Genomic DNA, 22613 nt, shown 5'->3' with positions numbered 1-22613 from the left:
TGTTTGTATTTGCTATATTCAGTCATTAGGATTACTGATAGATTATAATTCTTCGAAAAGGAATTATTTAATTTTTTATAATCGAATAATATTAAAACAAATGTGGTTGTTCTGTCCAAAAAAAAAATAAATGTGGTTTTCATTCCAGAGTACATGATTTCTCTAACCTAATAATGTAAAAAATATTTGTGTGTTTTTTTACATAGCGAAGTTACATTAAGCGTTCCCTTAAGAAAGCATTTTTATAAAAGGTTTGGAGAAAACTAGCACAAAATGTTGATATGGCCGAGTTGGTCTAAGGCGCCAGATTAAGGTTCTGGTCCGAAAGGGCGTGGGTTCGAATCCCACTGTCAACATTTCCTTTTTTTTTCTTAACCTTGTACATTCATTTTTTGCGAGTATGCTGCGGTTTGCGGTTTGAGACTTTTCTCTCGTGTTCAAACCGCACCGCACCACATATTATTATAATATATATAATTTTATTGTACCTTTTTAATAAATAAATATTTATAATATTATAGTCCCTTTGTAATATAAATAAATATATATAATAAGCATTTATGTAGTATTGTTGTAACTTATAATGGATGGTTGGATGTTATATTATTTTTTCTAAAATAATTTGAAATTTTATCTGATGTATGCCAAAAAAATATAAATTATAGTTCATGAGATTTACTAAAATTGTATTTTGAAGTAATACTATCAACTTAGAACTTATTTATTAATTCATTTATTGATATATTGAAAATTGTAAACCGCCCGTACTAAAATTTATTATTTTCTTAAATAATTTAAACCGCTCAAACCGCACCGCACCACACAGCAATTTCGTGGTGTGGTTTGCGCGGTTGAAGACTTGCGCGGTGTGGTTGCGGTTTGAGAATTTGGACAAATCGCACCCGCGGTTTGGTGTGCGGTTTTGGTCCAAACCGCACCATACCGCACGGCGAACACCCCTAAAGACAAATGCAGATCAATTCTGAGGAACAAAAACAATAACATCCTCTCAATGTGCTGAAATGTAGTTAAACAAATTAAATTGTTGAAGCTTATGTATCTCGTTAGCGTTGTGTGATCCTGTTTGTGTTTCCCAGTTTTCTGAGTCCACTGGGAAGAACTCTGATGCTCGAGAAGTTTTTTGTTTATACTGCTGAAAGAAGTAGATGCAGTATTGATCTGAGAACTGACATTATTCATATCATCGATGTACTAGCTGTGTGACATGATCAATAAACGTCTCTGTCCAACCAGGCACATATCAGTGTCTGATCCAAATCAAATATGCAGATCAGTATCAAACAAAATGACATGAATCCATATGTATCGCGCTACACAATAATGATGGGGAACTCAAATTGCTTCAATAGTCCTAGTGAGTAGTGACTTGTCCCTCGAGTGGATCTTCTTCAAATAAAGCTTTTGAAGGTCTGCAGACATCCTTCCTGAGAAGGCAACAGGCTCCTGCATTTTCGAAACAGATATCAAAAGATTTAGACAAATGGATATTTGACTATAAACTGGCAAAACCAGACCACGTTGTCAATAAAATTGCAGGTGTGTAAGTGAAGTTGACATAGTATCAGATTTATGATCTCGGTAGGCTTAAAGATAATGCCAGAGCCAGTGATCCAATGCGAAAATTCATTTCTCAAAATTCGATGTTCATCAACTTCACAGAAAATCTAGTTTGGTCAGGTTCAGAAGAAGCAACAAACTCACCAAGACAACTGATCCAAAATAAAGAATCAGGGACTAGGGTTCTCAAAGATTACCTGCAAATTGGCCAATTAATGAAGTAAAGAAGAAATTTGGCAAGAACCAAGAAGAATTTCTACTGTGCCATCATAATAGGAACAAGATACAGTGTTATCCGAAAGAGTCTTAAGATCGTATGTAAAAAAGTCCAATCAAACTAAAAACAATGTCTACTCAAAACGGAATGGAAGTACTGATATCTTAATAGCAAAAAATCACAAGTGGAATTTTAGATGTGGAGCAGAGAAATTAAACGGGCAGAGAAATTAAACGATATAGCTCAGATAATAAAACAAGGAGAATGCGCGATATAGCCTATCCTGCCCTGATAAATGATCTGAATAGGTGATCTGATCCATGTATTAGATATTGAAAAATACAATCTGTAATGTATTTGTACTAGGAGAAGAACAAAGTTTACTCTGAAACCACCACTTTATTATTATGAAAGACGATTACAATATAAAGGAAAAGAGATATATGATATCCCATGAAAGTAGGAAAGAAATAAACTAGAGCCAAAGATAAGCCTAAATGAACGTAAGATTTATTCTCTTAATGATTCTGCAGATTCTCCAGCCATGCACCAGCGATTGTGTCACCTTGCCATATCCAGCAGCATCCATGATTCTGGGGAATTATACCGAGTTTAGATTAATAAACCCAACAAACTCCCCCTTAATCTAAACTCGTCTAAATGCACTTTACCACGCCAAGTAAGTTTCTCATGATTTCGAATTTTACAGCTGCAAGGGCTTTTGTGAGTAGGTCCGCACGCTGTTCCTCAGATCGTACATGTTTTACAGTGATTTCTCCGTTCTCTACACACTCACGTATGAAGTGATACCGAATGTCTATATGCTTGCTTCTCCCATGAAACACCGGATTTTTGGCCAAGTCAATCGCAGACTTGTTATCAATGAAGAGAGTGACTGGGCCAATGTCATACTCAGTAATCTGAGCTAATAATTTCCTTAACCAAACAGCTTGACAAGCTGCAGCTGTGGCTGCCATGAACTCAGTTTCGCATGAAGAAAGTGCGACACATTTTTGTTTCTGGGATGTCCAGGTTATCAAACTCTTGTTAAGGTAGAACACCATGCCTCCGGTACTCTTCCTGTCCTCTATATTGCCAGCCAAATCGCTGTCGGAATATCCAATCAGCACTTCATTGTCACTGTCCTGTGAGTATACCAGTCCGAAGTCAATCGTTCCCTTTACGTACCTGAGTATGCGTTTTACAGCACCTTGATGCAACTGTGTGGGTCTGTCCATGAATCTGCTTAGAATGCCCACAGAATACGCCAGATCAGGTCTGGTGTGCACCAAGTATCTCAAACCTCCTATCATACTCTTGTATGCTGTAGGGTCTACTGCTATTCCTTCTTCATCTTTGTTAATGACTTCTTTGGGGTGCATCGGAATCTTTGCTGAATTACACTGCAGCATACCAGCTTTATTGAGGATTTTCTTCGCGTACTGTTAGGAATATATGTGCATTAGTTTGATGATATGTTTAACAAAACACTTAAGTAGAAATTTAGTGTCTGTAGCCTCAACGGATAAGACCACTTTGGCTATCCGTTGATGGTGTAGCTTTACTTAGAAATAAGTCTAGTATTGTAGCATATTTCAGTCTCTGTATTTAAAATTGTAATTCTTAGAAGTTGAGAGAAACTATGAGTCATGTTGACTACTAGATGATATGCAGATAGGAAGGCCAATTGTAAATATTTCATGCCTTGTAATTTTGTATAAATGAAGTGGTATCAACGGATGACTTAAAAGACCTTCAACGGATGAGAAGCTAAGCTTCAACGGATGTCTCTAAAGCTTCAACGGATAACATCCTTCAACGGATGAGAGCATCAACGGATGAAAGCTTCAACGGATAACATCCTTCAACGGATGAAGTCATCAACGGATGAAAGCTTCAACGGATGTTCTGCTAATCAGCCGTTGATAAGTGGTAGTTGTACCTACAAGCAGAGGCACGTGGGTTGACAGAGAAAACTGAGATGTGGTAGCCGAATTTCAGGATCAACAGAAAAAGCAGCCGTTCTTCTTTTGTACAAAGTTGCAACAGTCAACAAAGTACTTGAGTGAACAGGAAAAGAAGCAAGTGAAGAACTTATTTTACTATTGTAATTTTATATTGTTTTTCACTTGTACACTTGGTAATATATATGAACCAAGAAGAAGCTAGTAATTAGAGAGAGATTTTTCCAGAGCTGTTAAGAAATATCTTGAGAGAAAATTCATCTAGTTTGTACTAGGATGCAGCTGTGATCAACATTGTTGAACACAGATTTTCTAATACACCATCTCTGGTGGAACAACAAATCCACCAGAAAAGTTTTTAAGGTCTGTTGTGTTCTTTACATTTGTGCTTGAATATATATCTGTCTGTATTAGCTTAAAGCAATTCACACACTTGTTCTTCTTGAACACACAACTTTATAAACTGCTCAAAACTTGAAAAAGTTTTGAGATTTACATTCAACCCCCCTTCTGTAAATCTCATTGTTAGTCTTCTAGGAATAACAATTGGTATCAGAGCAGGCTCTTGACACACAAAGAGTTTAAAGATCTTGGAATCTAACAAAGATGAGTAAGAAGGATATTGGAGTAAAGATCCCAGTTCTTGACAAAGACAGTTATCACCACTGGAAGGTGAAAATGCACCTTCATCTACTCTCCCAAGATGAAGGTTATGTCAACTGCATTGTGAATGGTCCTCACATTCCCCACAAAGTAGCCACAGTTGCTACGGCCACAATTGATGTTGGTCAATCCATTCCAAAACCTAGAGCAGAATGGACAATGGAAGACACAGAAGAAGTCCACAAGGATAAGAAGGCTATGAACATTTTGTTTAATGGTCTTGACAAGGATATGTTTGATAATGTGATAAATTGTTCAACTGCCAAAGAGGTTTGGGACACAGTTCAGCTGCTGTGTGAAGGTACAGAACAAGTAAGAGAGAACAAAATGCAGCTTCTCATTCAACAGTATGAGCACTTTCATTTTGAAGAAAATGAATCTTTAAATGACACATTCAATAGATTCCAAAAACTGTTGAATGGACTGAAGCTGTATGGTAGAGTGTACCAGGTGAAGGATTCAAATCTTAAATTTTTGAGATCCTTACCAAAGGAATGGAAACCCATGACTGTTTCCTTAAGAAACTCTCAAGATTATAAGGACTTTACTCTTGAAAGATTATATGGAATCTTGAAGACTTATGAACTAGAGTTGGAACAGGATGAGGTATTGGAGAGGGGGAGAAAGAAAGGAGGTTCAGTTGCATTGGTAGCTGAAAATGAGAAAGAATGCAGAAAAGAAACTGTGAGATCTACATCAAGCTCCAAAGATGGTGTAAGAAATCCAGAATCAGACAAGGGTAAAGGGCAAGTTGCTGAAAATGAAGACAACTCCAGTCAAGATGACTCTGATGGTATTGATGAGCATCTTGCATTTCTGTCCAGGAGATTTGCAAAGATGAAGTTCAGGAAAAACACTAGAGCCACTAAACCCCATAAGAACATGGTGGACAAATCCAAGTTCAAGTGTTTTAATTGTGGTATGAGTGGACACTTTGCAAGTGAGTGCAGAAAGCCAACCTCTGAAAAGAAGAAGTTTGATCAAGTAGATTACAAAAAGAAATATTTTGATCTGCTCAAACAGAAGGAAAGGGCTTTCATTACTCAAGAAAGAGACTGGGCAGCTGATGGAGAAGAAGAGGATGAAGACATGGAATATGTTAACTTGGCTCTCATGGCTGATTCTGAGGAGAATGAAGTTAGTTCATCAAGCAACCAGGTAATTACTACTGATATAACACAGCTTACTAAAGAAGAGTGCAATGATGCTTTTAATGACATGTCTACTGAACTGTATCATTTGCGTGTATCTCTTAAATCTCTTGCTAAAGAAAATAGTAGGATTAAAGAGAACAATCTGTTTTTAAGTAATAGAAATGCTGTGTTAGAAGATAAGTTAATTGACCTAGAAAAGACTAAGCTGCATTGTGTATCTGTTGAAAATGAACTAGCTGAATCTATTAAGAAAGTAGAAATACTTTCCAATCAATTAGAGAAAGAGCAAGAGGTGATTAAAGCCTGGAAAACATCTAGGGATGTAAGTGCTCAAATTGCCAAAGTCCAAGGAATTGAATCATTCTGTGAAACTGCCTGGGATAAAAATAAAAAGAAACTGGAATTAATTGATGGACTGTCAACGGATGTGGAATCAACGGATGATGAAAGTTATCCGTTGAAGGAAGAAAAGGAACATCCGTTGAAGGTTCCTCAATTAAAACAGGCAGATGTTTCTAAAAGAGAAAATCTAAAGAAACTCAACAAAAAGTTTGGTTCAACTTCAAAGAACTTTGTCAAAGAAGGAGCAAGCACATCCAAAGATGTCAGAAAGGTGAATGTAGGGCACATGACCTTAGAACAGTTAAACAATAGGCTCAAGATGGTTGAGGATAAAAAGGAATCCAAAAGGAAATCCAACAGAAATGGGAAGGTAGGAGTTAACAAACATAACAATTACACACCTGACAAGTATGCTCCTAGAAAAAGCTGTGTGCATTGTAGTAGTGTTAATCATCTATCTGCTAACTGTAAATCTATTAAGAAATCTCCCATAACTGTACCCTCTTCCATGCCTAACATGTCTGTATCACCTCTACATGCTCTGCCTGTTATGTCTCAACAAAATCCTTATGCACATTTTGCAAACATGCCATATTTTAACAATTCTTATCTTGCTGCATTCAGTATGCCTCAATTGCCATACAATATGCCAATGTGGAATAACATGTATGCACAATCCATGCCTAATAATACTATAAATGTGCTGGATAATGTTGTGACTAACCCTACACCTCAACCAACCACATCTAAGACCAAGGTTGACTCAAACTCACCTAAGTCTAAAGATGCAGGAGGAATGAAGTCTAGGAGAAAGGCTAACAAGAATGGACCCAAGGAAACTTGGGTACCAAAATCAAATTGATTGATTTTGTGGTGTGCAGGAATATAGAAGAAATCTATGGTACTTGGACAGTGGCTGTTCAAGACACATGACTGGAGATTTCTCCCTGCTCACAGAGTTTAAAGAGAGAGCTGGCCCCAGCATAACCTTTGGAGATGACAGCAAAGGGTTTACTATGGGATATGGCTTGATTTCAACAAGGAATGTCATCATTGAAGAAGTTGCATTAGTTGATGGTCTCAAGCACAACTTACTGAGTATCAGTCAACTATGTGATAGAGGGAATACAGTTTCCTTCAATTCTGAAGCCTGTGTTGTCACTAGTAAGAAAGACAACAAAGTGGTTCTAACTGGAGTTAGAAAAGGAAATGTGTACTTAGCTGACTTCAACTCTACAGATGCAGAATCTATTACTTGTCTTTTCAGCAAAGCAAGTTCAGTTGAGAGTTGGCTATGGCACAAGAAGCTATCCCATTTGAATTTCAAGACAATGAATGAACTAGTCAAAAAGGACTTAGTAAGAGGAATTCCTCTTGTTGAATTCTCAAGGGATGGTCTGTGTGATGCTTGTCAGAAAGGCAAACAAAGGAAAGCATCATTTCAGAAGAAGCTTGAAACAACAATTGATGAACCATTACAGCTGCTACATATGGATTTGTTTGGACCAGTCAATGTATTGTCAATAGCAAGAAAAAGATATTGCCTAGTGATTGTAGATGATTTCTCAAAGTTCTCATGGGTCTATTTTCTTGGATCAAAGGATGAGGCAAGTGAAATCATTATCAATCACATCAGGCAAGTCAATAATCATCCTGACTTGAAAGTAAGAAACATCAGGAGTGACAATGGAACTGAGTTCAAGAATTTGACATTAAGGCTGTTCTGTGAAGAAAATGGAATCATGCATGAGTTCTCAGCTCCAAGAACACCTCAGCAAAATGGGGTAGTTGAAAGAAAGAACAGATCTTTAATTGAGGCTGCCAGAACAATGCTTGAAGAATCAAAGTTACCAACATATTTTTGGGCTGAAGCTGTTAATTGTGCCTGTTTCACTCAAAATATTTCTCTGATCAATCAAGCTAAAGGCATGACTCCTTATCAGTTGTTCAAGAAAAGAAAACCAACTCTAAACTTTCTTCATGTCTTTGGATGTAAATGTTTTATACTAAGGAATCAATCTGACCATAAAGGGAAGTTTGATGCAAAGGCTGATGAAGGAATATTTGTTGGTTATTCAGCTGGAAAATCTTATAGGGTCTACAATCTAAGAACCAACATTGTTATGGAATCTGTGCATGTTGTGTTTGATGATAAAAAGATTGATGGACTAACAGATGAGGAACATTATGAGAGACTCAAATTTGACAATATTGAAATATATTGTGATGATAGTGAAGAAGAGATTGATGGAGACGACACTTCAAAAGGAATACAAAATTTGCTCCTGGATAATGCACAAAATTCAGCATCCGTTGAAAGACATTGTGCATCATCCGTTGAAGTACTTAATGAAGCATCCGTTGATCATAGCTCATCAACTGATAATCAATTTACATCATTAATTGATGGAACTCCAAGTTCCCTGCAAAGGACCAACAACTCAGGGGGAGTTTCAACTAATCAAAACTCTATCTCACATCATGACAATACTGAGATCACCTCATCTAGAGCTCATCTTCCACCTCAAAGGAAATGGACCAAGAATCATCCCTTTGAACTGATCATTGGTGATGCATCATCTAAAGTGCAAACAAGAAGAGCTACTCAAGATGAATGTCTGTATAGTAGTTTTCTATCTCAGGAGGAACCTAAGAAAGTGGAAGAAGCCTTATTGGATCCAGATTGGATATTAGCTATGCAGGAAGAGCTAAACCAATTTGAGAGAAACCAAGTTTGGAAGCTGGTACCCAAACCAAAGAACAAGAGTCCTATTGATACAAAATGGGTATTCAGAAATAAGATGGATGAAAATGGCATTATCATAAGGAACAAAGCCAGATTGGTTGCTAAAGGCTATTCTCAGCAAGAGGGAATAGATTTTGATGAGACATATGCTCCTGTTGCAAGACTTGAAGCTATCAGAATCTTTCTAGCCTATGCAGCCCATGCCAATTTCAAAGTCTATCAAATGGATGTCAAGAGTGCATTTCTAAATGGGAAATTAGAGGAAGAAGTCTATGTAAGTCAACCTCCAGGATTTGAAGATCCAAATTTTCCAGACTATGTGTATTATCTGTTGAAAGCACTCTATGGACTGAAGCAAGCACCTAGAGCCTGGTATGAAACATTATCAAAATTTCTTTTGGAGAATCACTTCACTAGAGGTACTGTTGATAAAACTCTCTTCTTTAGAAATGTTAATGGCTCTAGTATACTTGTTCAAATTTATGTAGATGACATAATATTTGGTTCTAAAGATAATAATCTTTGTAAGAAGTTTGCTAAGCTAATGCAAAGTAATTATGAAATGAGCCTAATGGGAGAACTAACCTATTTTCTTGGTTTACAAATTAAACAAGTTAGTAATGGAATTTTCATTAGTCAAACTAAATATATTCATGATCTTTTAAAGAAGTTTGACTTAATGGAATGTTCATCTGCAAAAACTCCCATGGCCACTGCCACCAAACTTGAATTAAATAAGACTGAAAGGTCTGTGGACATTACAAGTTATAGAGGCATGGTTGGTTCACTTTTATATTTAACTGCTAGCAGACCAGATATAATGTTTGCTACATGTCTGTGTGCAAGATTTCAAGCTGATCCTAGGGAGTCTCACTTAATTGCTATCAAGAGAATTTTCAGATATCTCAAGGGTACACCAAATTTAGGAATTTGGTATCCTAGAGAATCTGGCTTTGATCTAATTGGTTATTCAGATGCAGACTATGCAGGTTGCAAAATAGACAGGAAAAGTACAACAGGCTCCTGTCAATTCCTGGGAAACAAGCTTGTATCATGGTTTAGCAAAAAGCAAAATTCAGTCTCTACTTCTACAGCTGAGGCTGAATACATTGCTGCTGGAAGTTGCTGTTCTCAAATGTTATGGATGAGGAATCAACTCCTTGATTATGGACTTCATGTTGATAGAATACCTATCTTTTGTGACAACACAAGTGTCATAGCCATAACCGAGAATCCTGTGCAGCACTCAAGGACCAAGCACATTGATATTAAGTACCACTTCATCAGGGAGCATGTCATGAATGGTACAGTGGAACTACATTTTGTTCCAAGTGAACAACAAATTGCTGACATATTTACCAAGCCACTTGATGAATCAACATTCACAAGATTGGTAAGTGAGCTAGGTATGCTTAATTACTCTTAAAATTCATGTCTTCTTTGCAATTTGATGTGGAGCCTGAAATATATTAGTTGCTAGAACAAATTTGACTTTTAACAAAGTTTATTCCATCAACGGATGTTCCCTATCCGTTGAAAGTCAAAATTGCTCTATCAACGGATATTCATTATCCGTTGAAAGACAAGTATATCTCTGGAACTTTTATCCGTCAACGGATAAAGCTGAAGTACCTTTCAACGGATGACAATTTACATTATCCGTTGAAATGTCACATCAGACGTTTGAGGTGTTTCACAGCCGTTGATTCTATTTTCTTAACCGTTGATACCATACATACATCTGTATGTATTGGTTTTAAAGGTAGTTATTAGAATACTTACAGTTTATTCTTAAACGGCTGAAATTCACTAACACCTATTTATTGATTAATCCTTTATTTATTTTTTTTTCTTTGAAAGCATATAAGCCCTTCTGATTGTTCATTATTACTTTACGCTTTCTTAGAATTTCAAGCATTTACCATTTTCTCTCTGCAAAACCCTCAAGTTATTCTCTGCAATTTCTACTCACAACAATGGCACCAGTCGTGAAGATTATGTCTCAATCTGGGTTCATCTACGAGAAGAATAATTTCATAGCTCTGGTAGAGAAGAATGAAGCCCACTCAGATTATCACAAAATGATGGACTTCATCAAAAACTGTAAACTTAGCTATGCAATGCTGGAAGCCCCAACGATTTTCTGTGAAGTAGTTGAAGAGATTTGGACAACTGCTGAGTTCAACTCCATGGATATGACTATCTCCTTCACTCTCAAAGGTAAAAATCACTGTATTAACTGTGATGACTTACAAGCATGTTTTAAATTACCTGAGAACAATGCCATGACACCACACACTGATAGTGATGTATCCAGCATGTTAGATTCCATAGGTTACTCTCTTAACTCTGCTAATTTAGGGGGTATTAGACGAAAAGGCCTTAGGAAAGAATGGAGTTTTCTTGGGGATGCCTTCATAAAGGTTTTCTCTGGGAAAATTAGTAATTTTGATGCCATAACTTCATCTCTTGTTAACATGTTCTATATGCTTGTTTCTGATAGGTACTTTAACTTTAGCAACTATGTGATGCTAGAATTAGGTACTAGATTAGGTAACAAAGCTAATAGATCTAATAACATCTATTATGCTAGATTCTTTATGTTATTGGCTAACCATGTTGCTGAAGGTTTAGTCATAATCAATGAGAATAATAAACTCAAGTGCTGGGCACAAGAGAAAAGAGTTCTTGCAGACTTGAAGAGAATGGATCTTAACAGCAGTGTGCAATTGGTATATTTACCAATCATGAATGCACCCCAGGTAGGTGAGGTAATTGCTTCTACAACTCCTACTTCTTCCAACCCCTCTATTTCTTTATCTTCTAGTGTGGCCATGAAATCTGTGTCAATGCCCCAACAGATTTCTACCAAGGTCACCAAATCTAAACTTTCAAAATCCAAGACAAAGAAAACCACCTCTGTTGTTTCTCAAAAGACAACAGTTGTAACAACAACCATTAACCCTGAGGGAAGTGAACAGGGTGTGAGTGGTGAGGGGAGGGGTGAACATCAAAGAAACCCCCAGGATAAGGAAGGAGAGTTGAGTGCTTCCCAAGCTAGCCAAGCCCCAGTTTCTCAAAAAGCTGTGGTGGTTGAAAAGGTTTTTAGCACATCCCTAGTAGCATCCTCCCAAAAGGATGTTACTATTGAAAAGAGTTCCCAACCAGGAACACAGAACAAAAGAGGGAGGGACACTAAAGCCAAACACTCACCTACAAAAGCCTTTATTAGAAGAAAGAAGGCTAGAACCCAATCTTCTACACAGGGTGCACGCACTGCACAGATACATCCATCTGTCTCTGTGCCTTCTCAAACTCAGTTTGATGTGACTCCAATAAATGTGGAGTCACAGCCCCATTCTCTCACAATAACTACACATCAATCACCAAATACTTCTTCACCATCTCTGGATGTGGATATGCTATTCCCATCAATTCCTGATTCTCCCTCTTTACAACTCAGGGAGGAGCCCCACTCAAATACAGGTGATCATCATCTTTTAGATGATTTGTTGGATCACCCGCAAATTCTTTCAGATATAATTGAAGGATCTGTATCAACACATATCAAATCAATCTATACAGATTCAACAGTTATATCACTTTCAATTTCATCTTCTTTTCCTTCTTCAATGGATATCACTCATCCGTTGACAAGTGGTTGCTCTTCAACGGATAAGCTTAACAGCAGTTATCCGTTGATAACAACAGTTTCAACTTCAACGGATATTCCACATCCGTTGATAGTCTCTACACAAACAACTGAAATGATTCCAAGTGTAGAAGACATGAATACTGTGCAATCACTTTTAGGATTGAGGGCAGGGAGTGAAAATTTGAGTGAGAGGCTGGGTTGCTCCCAGGCAAAAGGAGAGATTGAGAGCACAAAAATGCATGCTATTTCTTCCAGCATGGCAAAAGTCAGTGAGTGGAGTACCACCTTAGAAGGTGAAGGTGAGGGAGTGAGATGTGTGAGCCAGGGGGAGCCCCTGATGCAAGAACATAGAGAAAAAGAGAGAAAAGCAGGTACAGTTGATACAAGGGTGGAACCAGCCATTGCTCATGAGTCAATGATTGTGGATGATGCTGAAAAGGAAAGACAATTTCAGCAACATTACAAAGCTGTAATTGATAACATTTCCTTGGATGCTGACACTTTTACTCATCCTGTGACAGCCTATCAACTGTTGGCTGCTCAGGGCAATGAGGAGGCAGAGAGGACACTACATCTAGTGCACTCAACAGAATCTCTTCAAAGGGATAAAGCTGCTATTAACAGGATGCCTTCTACAGCTGGTGAGCCATCTGAGGAATTTGGAGTAAATTCTGATGATGATGACTCTATTTCTTCTGATGGAAGCATGAACATAGGGGGAGATGAAGACCCTAGTTCCATTCCTAATCTACCTGAATGGGCCCTGACTAAGGAGCATAGAACAGGTGAATTCAATGTCCACCTGGTCAAACAAATCATCACTATTCAACAGGCCATTCAGAACACTTCAAATGCAAATATCAAGGCTATCCTCCAAGCTCACCTGGACTCACTGCATCTCATGAAGTTGCAGAAAGTAAAGCAAGATATGAGTCTAAATGATCTCAGGAAAGATATTGCTGACTTGAAATCCTTCACTTCAGAAAAATTGGATTCAGTCATGCCCTATGGTACTTTGCAGGACTTGGTTTCGAGATTGAAAAAGGAATCAGTTACTGAACAAAGGCTGGCCAAGTTGGAAGACAGAGTTCAAGGAATTGAAGATTCTGTGGCCACCCTTCTTCTCAACCAACAATCTCAAACCAATCTCCTAATGCAGCTGGCAAAAGCACAAGGCTTGACCCCTCTCCTTGATGATAACAAAAAGGGGGAGAATAAAAGGGAAGGGGAAGGAGAGCCCTCTACAAAGATTCAGATATCTAAAGTGCTAGTTCCTGCCATCACTACCTCTCCAATCATTCAAATCAAGGGAAAATCTGATGGAATTGATTTGATTCAGCTAGCAGCAGCTGAAATACAAATGAAAGAACAATGGAGGAGAATTGATGAAAGGTTGCAATTGGTGTTTGGTTCTACACAAAATAAATCAACATCTGTGAAATTTAGCACAAAGATTGAACCAATCAACATGGAGCTCATGCCAGTAGGGAGTCTTAAGGATGGAGAAGCTTCTTCCAAAGAGCTACAAGCTATAATCCTCAAGCCCAATGAAAGATCCAATAAGGACTCAACAAAGAATCCTTTAAAAGAAGTGGACTTTCCTCCTTCAAAAGATGATGAGAACAAGATCTTAGGCAGGAGTATTGCCTATCTCAAAAAGTCCATGGATGAGGCTGTAAGGAGAAATAGAGCTATTATCATTAGAGAGGGAAAGAGCATATGTGTGATGCAAGGACATCCCAAATTCTCAATAGCTAAGAAAGAAGAAGCCAAGCAATTAAAGGCTGACAAAAGAGCACAAGCAAAGCTTGAAAAACAGCTAAAGTCAAGCCAAGTTGAAGAAATGAAAGGAATTGAAGTCAGGGGTGAAGAAAAGATTGCTAACTTAGATGAGGTTCTTGGGAGCATATTTGGTGAAAATATGGAGGAAAGAGAGGAATGGCAGAAGGGAAACAGAAGAAAGGCCAAGGCACACAGAAGGAGTGAAGATAACCCTGAAGATACCAAATCTATATCTAAACCACTACCTTCCATACCTGAACCTTTTGTTACTGATCCCTCTATAAATATCCATGGTGAACCAATCATTCCAAAAGAGGAACCTATTGATTGGGACAACATCACATTGCCTACCTTTCTAACCACTCTTCCACCACCAAAGAAACAGAAAAGAAAACCAAAATCTACACCTCCCACAACCTCTAAGAAATTCACTCAAAAACAAAAACCTAAGCCTAAGTCACCCATTTCTAAAGATGATTATGTTCACATTTGTGACATAAAAGAAATTTCAGACATTGAACTCTATCTGGATGAGCTGGAGGATGTAAGGGGAATAGCTGCCTACAGACAGTTACCAGAAAGATTAGTGTTCAGATATAAAGGAGCTGGGGAAAGAACATGGCCTCTCCACAGGATTCTAAATGAAGGCTACTCTACCTTGATCAGAGTCTTTTCAGCCATCAAAAAGGATTCTGGCTTTACCAGAACAGCCAAGACTGAAATTCTCAACAAGATTGCCAACATAAGGAAGACTTGGAGGGAACCAAATGCTTTGCCCAGAACCTTACTCATACAAGAAAGGGGAACTAAAATTCACAAATCACCTCATTGGTTGATGGAATTTAGAGATGACAAAGGAGTCAGAAGATTTTTCAGACTTGAAGACCAACTCAAGATTGCCAGCAATGAAACTCTCAAGGAAATGCAATCTAAGTTGGATATCAGTGATGAAGATGAAGCTGAATTCTTCAGAAAACTCCAACTCCAAATTGAGGGAAATGACAAAGGGCTAGGAAAGAAAACCAGGGAACAAAGAAGAAAATGATGATTTGCTCAGGCTAGAGGAGCACCCTTGGAAATACTGTAAATCTTCAATTACCTCCTAGTACATACACTTTTGCAGCACTTTTTATATTTCTACTTAGTTTCAATTCAAATATTTGTTAAGTGTTTTGTTATCATCAAGTTAACCCTGAATTTATGCCTACAGTTCTTATAGACATAAATAGGGGGAGATTGTTAGGAATATATGTGCATTAGTTTGATGATATGTTTAACAAAACACTTAAGTAGAAATTTAGTGTCTGTAGCCTCAACGGATAAGACCACTTTGGCTATCCGTTGATGGTGTAGCTTTACTTAGAAATAAGTCTAGTATTGTAGCATATTTCAGTCTCTGTATTTAAAATTGTAATTCTTAGAAGTTGAGAGAAACTATGAGTCATGTTGACTACTAGATGATATGCAGATAGGAAGGCCAATTGTAAATATTTCATGCCTTGTAATTTTGTATAAATGAAGTGGTATCAACGGATGACTTAAAAGACCTTCAACGGATGAGAAGCTAAGCTTCAACGGATGTCTCTAAAGCTTCAACGGATAACATCCTTCAACGGATGAGAGCATCAACGGATGAAAGCTTCAACGGATAACATCCTTCAACGGATGAAGTCATCAACGGATGAAAGCTTCAACGGATGTTCTGCTAATCAGCCGTTGATAAGTGGTAGTTGTACCTACAAGCAGAGGCACGTGGGTTGACAGAGAAAACTGAGATGTGGTAGCCGAATTTCAGGATCAACAGAAAAAGCAGCCGTTCTTCTTTTGTACAAAGTTGCAACAGTCAACAAAGTACTTGAGTGAACAGGAAAAGAAGCAAGTGAAGAACTTATTTTACTATTGTAATTTTATATTGTTTTTCACTTGTACACTTGGTAATATATATGAACCAAGAAGAAGCTAGTAATTAGAGAGAGATTTTTCCAGAGCTGTTAAGAAATATCTTGAGAGAAAATTCATCTAGTTTGTACTAGGATGCAGCTGTGATCAACATTGTTGAACACAGATTTTCTAATACACCATCTCTGGTGGAACAACAAATCCACCAGAAAAGTTTTTAAGGTCTGTTGTGTTCTTTACATTTGTGCTTGAATATATATCTGTCTGTATTAGCTTAAAGCAATTCACACACTTGTTCTTCTTGAACACACAACTTTATAAACTGCTCAAAACTTGAAAAAGTTTTGAGATTTACATTCAACCCCCCTTCTGTAAATCTCATTGTTAGTCTTCTAGGAATAACACGTACCCTGACTGTTTTAGCTGGATATAGCCATTTCTTTGCATGACTTCAATGCCCAGATAGTACGTTAGCTCCCCCAAATCACTCATGTCGAACCTGTGTCCCATCTTCCTCTTGAACTCCTCAATTTCCTTTATGCTTGAACCTGTCACCAAGATGTCGTCGACATATACGCCGACTATAAGTACACCCTCTCCTGTTTTCTTTGTGTACACAGCTTGCTCGTATGCACACCTGACAAAACCCAATTCTTCTAAGCATTTATTCAGTTTGGAGTACCAGGCCCTTGGAGCTTGACGAAGACCGTACAGTGCTTTTATGAGCTTATAAACTAGATGTTCCTTTCCATGCTTAACAAATCCTTCAGGCTGTCTGACGTAGACTTCTTCCTTAATTTCTCCGTTCAGAAAAGCCGTCTTCACGTCCAGATGGTGCACCTTCCATTGTTCTTTTGCTGCAATTGCGAGTAACAATCGTATGGTCTCAATACGTGTGACTGGAGCGAAAACTTCATCATAATCTACGCCTTGCTTCTGAACATATCCCTTGGCAACGATCCTGGCCTTGTACTTCACAATGTTCCCGTTTGCATCTCGTTTGATTTTGTAGATCCACTTCAAGTCAATGGGTTTCCTGTCTCGAGGTAGTTCTGTCAGAACCCAAGTTCCGTTTCTCTCTACTGCATCCATTTCTATCTCCATTGCCTTTGTCCATTCACTTTCTTTCACTGCTTGTGTGTAGTTTGCTGGTTCATCTACGCCCATGAGGAAAAGTTCTTCATCTTCCAACTCGAACGGCACAGTTTCATTATAGACATCACTCAAGTCCCTGTACCTTCGAGATTGTTCTGCAGAGCTTGTTGAGTTTGTAGTTGGCGTTGATGTCGAAGCTTGTCTGGCCAAAGTCTGAGAACTCTGTGTGTGTGCTTCACTTCCAGAGAATCTACTCGTCGAACTATGGCTTACAAAGTTACCTGAGGCACCGTCAGCGTTTGAGTGCCTCGGTACAGGGTCTGGTGTCGACTCTTCATTCAAACTCGATGCATCATTTTCATTGATCTCGGTTGCTTCATCCAAACCACCTGTAAATACAGTGAAGGTACCGGTTGGTGACTGTGTTTCTTCCATTTCTTTAACCCAATTCCAAGCTCTTCTTTCTTCAAACTCTACATCTCGGCTCACAGAAATTGTCTTAGTCACAGGGTCATACAGTCTGAAAGCTTTCGTACCCGATTCTTTCCCAAGGTAGACAACTGGTTTGCTCCTGCTGTCTAGTTTTTTCAAATTTACACCGGGCAGTTTCATGTGGGCAACACAGCCAAAGACACGGAGATGATCAACATGTGGTTTCTTTCCCGACCAGGCTTCGTATGGCGTAATTCCAGTTAGTGCACGTGTGGGAAGTCTATTGATCAAGTAAGTGGAGTGACGCACGGCCTCTCCCCAAAAATGATTTGGCAAGTTCATCTCCTTCAGTAGGCTTCGTGACATCTCAAGTAGTGTTCTATTACGTCGCTCAACCACGCCGTTCTGCTGAGGCGAATAGGGTGCAGAGAAGTGTCTAGTAATTCCAGTTTCCTTGCAATACTTCGAAAACTCTTTTGAAGTGAATTCTCCACCGTTGTCTGTTCTGAAAGTCATGATTTTATTCCTTTTAGGAGTGTTCTCAACCAACACACGAAAATTTTTGAAAGCCTCAAATGCATCACTTTTGTTCTTCAACAAATAGGTCCACATAACACGACTATAATCATCAATTAAGACAAGTATGTATTTATTACCTCCTGGAGTACATGGTGTGATAGGTCCGCACAGGTCACCGTGGACTAGTTCAAGCGGTTTCTTTGCTGAAAAGTTCGATTTTTGAGGGAATGATTTTCTGACTTGCTTTGACATCAAACATCCAGTGCAAACTTCATGTTGTTGATCTATCTTTGGCATTCCACAGACCATATTTGTCGAGGACATGAGCTTCATCGCCTTGAAATTTACATGGCCTAGGCGAGAGTGCCACAGCCAATTCTCATTCTCATCTCTCGACAGCAAGCACTTCGTCTCGCCGCTGTAGATAATGATTTTATACAATCTGTTCGGAGACCGTTTGACTTTCATGAACAAAGCACCCTGTTCTTCATGAACCCAGAGATACTCTCCCTTGATAGATATTCTATATCCATTCTCTGAGAGTTGTCCAAGACTAATTATATTACTTCTAAGTGAGGGAATATAATATACCTCAGTCAGTGTCCTGTTTTCTCCATTCTTGCACCTCAATGTGATTGATCCCTTGCCTCTTATTTGAACCATCGAGCCATCACCGAATTTTACCTGACCTGTTATCCCTGTGTCAAGTTTATCAAATTTCGAGTACTGGCCAGTCATGTGGTTGCTTGCACCATTGTCCAAGTACCACAAATTTGATTCCATTTGTTCGTTTTCTCCTTGACCCAACTTCGGTTTTACTCGTTCCTCGTTGATCACCGTACCATTCTTTTCCCTTTCAACCAAAAGTAAGGCCGGTTCATCGTCAGGTATCTGGGCAAAATGAGCCTCATCAGTGTCTTCCCTTTCTCGTCTTGATTTTTTGCACTCCACGGCATAGTGACCGTAAGTGTTACAGTTGAAACATCGCACTTTAGTTTTATCTCGTCCTCCTCGTATGTACCCTTTTGCCCTGTTCCTTGCATGCGATGTCTCGACGTTTCCTTTGACTGAATATTTCATCCATTCCTCTTTTGTAAGCAATAGCTTGCTCTCTTCTTTTTCTCTTTCGACCCACTCCTCCCTGGTGAGAAGTAACTTTCCCTCCTTTGTCTCAGTTTGTCCCTTGATTCTTTCTTCATGAGCCTTCAGTGATCCCACCGTTTCTTCCACAGTCATTTTCTCGATATTTCCAAATTGTTCTATAGTGGAGGCGATTCGTAAAAATTTCGAAGGGGCTGCTCTTAAGATCTTTTTGACGACATAGCTTTCTGCAACAGTTTCTCCCAGTGAGCGTATGTTGGTCACCAATCCGTTCAATTTCATGGTGAAGTCGTCTATTGAGTCTGTGTTCTGCATAGTCATAGACTCAAACTCTGCCTTGAGGGTTTGTATTTTTGCCGTCTTGGCTCTATCAGCACCTTGACACAGTGTTTTGATAGCCTCCCACGCTCCCTTGGCTGATTCCTTGTCTGCAATCGAGAGGAGTACGTCCTCCGGAATAGCCTGGTATATTGCCGCCAACGCGACCTTGTCTTTCTTCTCATCAACCTCCGTTGCCTTAGGATCCTTTGGTGATATAGCCTCCCAAACACTGTGGGCCTGCATATACACCTTCATCTTCATAGCCCAAGCCGTATAATTTGCTCGAGTCAACATGGGGTAGTTTAACTGGATCCTTCCTTCGTTGTTCTTGTCTGTCTCCATCTGTAATGCTCTAGGCATGTACTTGGGCATCAACTCGTGACCAAGCTCTGATACCAGATTATTGAAAAATACAATCTGTAATGTATTTGTACTAGGAGAAGAACAAAGTTTACTCTGAAACCACCACTTTATTATTATGAAAGACGATTACAATATAAAGGAAAAGAGATATATGATATCCCATGAAAGTAGGAAAGAAATAAACTAGAGCCAAAGATAAGCCTAAATGAACGTAAGATTTATTCTCTTAATGATTCTGCAGATTCTCCAGCCATGCACCAGCGATTGTGTCACCTTGCCATATCCAGCAGCATCCATGATTCTGGGGAATTATACCGAGTTTAGATTAATAAACCCAACATTAGATGTATCTGAAACAGTAGAGCGTTTTCCTACCTTTACGACATTAGCTTTAGCGAATAGCAACTGTGTACTAAAAAAGGTGGAAAACCTTCATTATATGCTGTCAAGAACATCCTAACTGAATGAAAACCTTAACGACAACAATCTTTGCGAAGCACATTACCATTTCAATAAGTTTACAGGCAAGTACATCATTATAGTCTATATTAAAATAAGTAATTCTCATATCGTTACATAGTCCTTTAGGCCATATCTGTGCACAATTCTGTTACATCATGCCAGCAGAGTACACTGAATTGCCAAAACAGTATTCAAAATGTGCACAAAGGTGAATAACAAAGCTAGAGTTGATAAAGATAAATGACCTGAAAGCTAGAGGTACACTGACAGGCAATGCACAGCTGATGACTTAGAAGGAAGCTGCATGATCACACGTTCCCTCAAAACCAGCCCGTTTAATTCACCATCACCAGCCTCGGAAACCTCAATCTCAACACACTTAATGTCCACCTTCACACCCTTTTCTGTTTTATGTTGTTTTTCCCACAACACACACAAGTTCCCATCCAAGGTACCCACAGTAACACCATCCAAAAACTTTGGTAACCTCACTTTCAGCTCCTTCCACACATTTTTTCCGACATCATAACCAATAATATCGCCTGTAAATCGTTGAAAATATATCACCCCTGCTAAAACTGCAGGCCTTCCCCTCCACCTTAATTTACTCTTTTTCGACTCAATAACACTCCACTCTTCTGTAGTTGGATTAAAAACTATCCAATTATTAACTGTCCTCGCGTAAATTCTACCATCTACAACACAACTTGTGGAAACCCGCATCTTACTAATATTAATCGGAGTTGATACCTTCTGCCAGACACCAATATCATAATCAAACTTCTCCATCCAACCCATCACATGTGTAATCCCATCAACAACTTGGTTCAAATTTTCATCAAGTTCTTCACTCAAACGCCCTCCCATCACGTAAATAACCTTATTGACAACTTCAGCAACAGCAGACTCTCTACCTAGTAGCATTTCAGGTCCACATTCTAAAGCATCAGTACTGCAATCATAAGTCCACACATTATTTATCGGAATATCATTGCTTGTACCTCCAAATGCATAAATTTTAGTGCCTAATACCGCGAACGTAGAGCCAGATGTTTGTAAATTGATAGGATCATTAGGGAAACTAGAACAACTGAAGTTATCAGGGTTTAAACGCAACTGGGGGTTTTGACTTTGATTAAAGATGCGCCATAAGTAGGTTGAATTTACTTTGAATCTGATGTAAAGAGATTCTTTCTCCAAGCACAGCTCTGAACGAGTGCTGGACCATTCCAATGGACTTAAGGCAGAGTTCCATTTTTTTGACACAAGGGCAACTACATCATGTTCTTCTTTTGGAATATATCCGATAATTAGGCGAGACATTTCATCTGGAAGGTCCGCGATCAGACGTTGAACTGGTGGATCAGAGACAGAGGTGGTGGCAGCCGGCATAATCGCCACTCGCTTAGACATCTTTTCTCTCTTTTTTCTACTGAATAGCACTAGAAGATATTGCTTGGACCACACTTCATATATTACTCGTTGATCACAACACAAAAAAGGATCAAATAGCTATTTGAAGCCTCAGATACCATGTCAAGAAACCAGTCACTTTAAAATCCCAAGGTGGTAGAGGAAGGTCCTTTCTACAATGTTATATTAGTATCCTAACAAACTCGAATATTAGTATTCTAACAAACTCAGCAGTTTTTCTGGAAGGTCAATGTTCATACCTACCCACTCTGTACATTTTCTAGAAATACGACGTATATTTTATTATAATTACCTTTTGTACACGCGTGAATTGAGAAGATCATATCTGTCTGGTATGAGCAAAGCTGGGGTCTCACCCTCTGTCTCAATGCACCTACCAGCTAATCATATTGGCATGGATCTCCAAATTCAGATTTTAACTCATTTTGACGACTTTACATGCAACATTGCATAGATGCTCCTAATATATGAAGAAGACAAATTATATTGACATTTTAGGAGAACCGGTTACTTAACTGACATGATCATCGAACTAAGTCAACTAACCATTATTCTATAAATGCTGAGTAACGACACTTCACTGTAACATTGCCACTAAACAAGTTAAGAAAACATAATGTTGGAAGTTGGAATCAAATAATCGTTCAAGAATCTGTGGAAGATAAGCTCTGAGAGAGGCCTTTGATTAACATAAATTACTGCAATTAGGAGTTGGGAATGTTGGATTTTCTAATTCAGTCTTAATTTCTTACCTCCAAATTTAAGTAATTAATTAACAGTGCAGTAATTATTAACAAGGCTCAGATATATGTTGCACGTCAACTCAAGAAAACAAAGTTGTTATCCCGACCAGGTCCTCCCCCAGTGGCGAAAACTATGATAGCTC

The 22613-nt window shown here is 38.6% G+C and overlaps 2 protein-coding genes and 1 non-coding gene across 6 annotated transcripts; 1 reads left to right on the top strand and 2 right to left on the bottom strand.

Moving 5' to 3' along the window:
- The first annotated feature begins 275 nt into the window (after positions 1-275).
- On the top strand, positions 276-356 carry TRNAL-AAG (transfer RNA leucine (anticodon AAG)). Its single transcript has one exon. It is a non-coding gene; the product is annotated as a tRNA-Leu (tRNA).
- Positions 357-832: 476 nt separating this feature from the next.
- On the bottom strand, positions 833-22065 carry LOC141701862 (F-box/kelch-repeat protein SKIP6-like). 4 transcript variants are annotated; one of them, XR_012566928.1, is made up of 3 exons: positions 20539-22065; positions 1723-1775; positions 833-1464 (listed from the first exon to the last, which is right to left on the bottom strand). XR_012566928.1 is itself a non-coding variant. In XM_074505475.1 (2 exons), the coding sequence occupies exon 1, from the start codon at positions 21704-21706 to the stop codon at positions 20546-20548; it is 1161 nt and encodes a 386-aa protein (XP_074361576.1). In that variant the 5' UTR covers positions 21707-22065; the 3' UTR covers positions 833-1464; positions 20539-20545. The 4 variants fall into 4 exon arrangements, 3 of the variants coding, with proteins under 3 accessions (XP_074361576.1, XP_074361575.1, XP_074361577.1); XM_074505475.1 differs by lacking the exon at positions 1723-1775; XM_074505474.1 differs by lacking the exon at positions 833-1464 and having other exon boundaries at positions 1495-1775.
- On the bottom strand, positions 2452-3207 carry LOC141701864 (secreted RxLR effector protein 161-like). Its single transcript, XM_074505478.1, has one exon. The coding sequence runs from the start codon at positions 3205-3207 to the stop codon at positions 2452-2454; it is 756 nt and encodes a 251-aa protein (XP_074361579.1).
- Positions 22066-22613: the final 548 nt, after the last annotated feature.

Source organism: Apium graveolens, unplaced genomic scaffold (genome assembly GCF_009905375.1).
Source record: "Apium graveolens cultivar Ventura unplaced genomic scaffold, ASM990537v1 ctg446, whole genome shotgun sequence".
NCBI classification, from domain to species: domain Eukaryota; kingdom Viridiplantae; phylum Streptophyta; class Magnoliopsida; order Apiales; family Apiaceae; genus Apium; species Apium graveolens.
Note: the sequence above shows the minus strand (reverse complement) of the source record. Positions and strands in the feature narration are given on the sequence as shown.

What these genes read in the sequence shown, in the direction of transcription:
- LOC141701864 (XM_074505478.1), bottom strand. Translation starts at nt 3,207, where the DNA reads ATGCTGCAGTGTAATTCAGCAAAGATTCCGATGCACCCCAAAGAAGTC.
- LOC141701862 (XM_074505475.1), bottom strand. Translation starts at nt 21,706, where the DNA reads ATGTCTAAGCGAGTGGCGATTATGCCGGCTGCCACCACCTCTGTCTCT.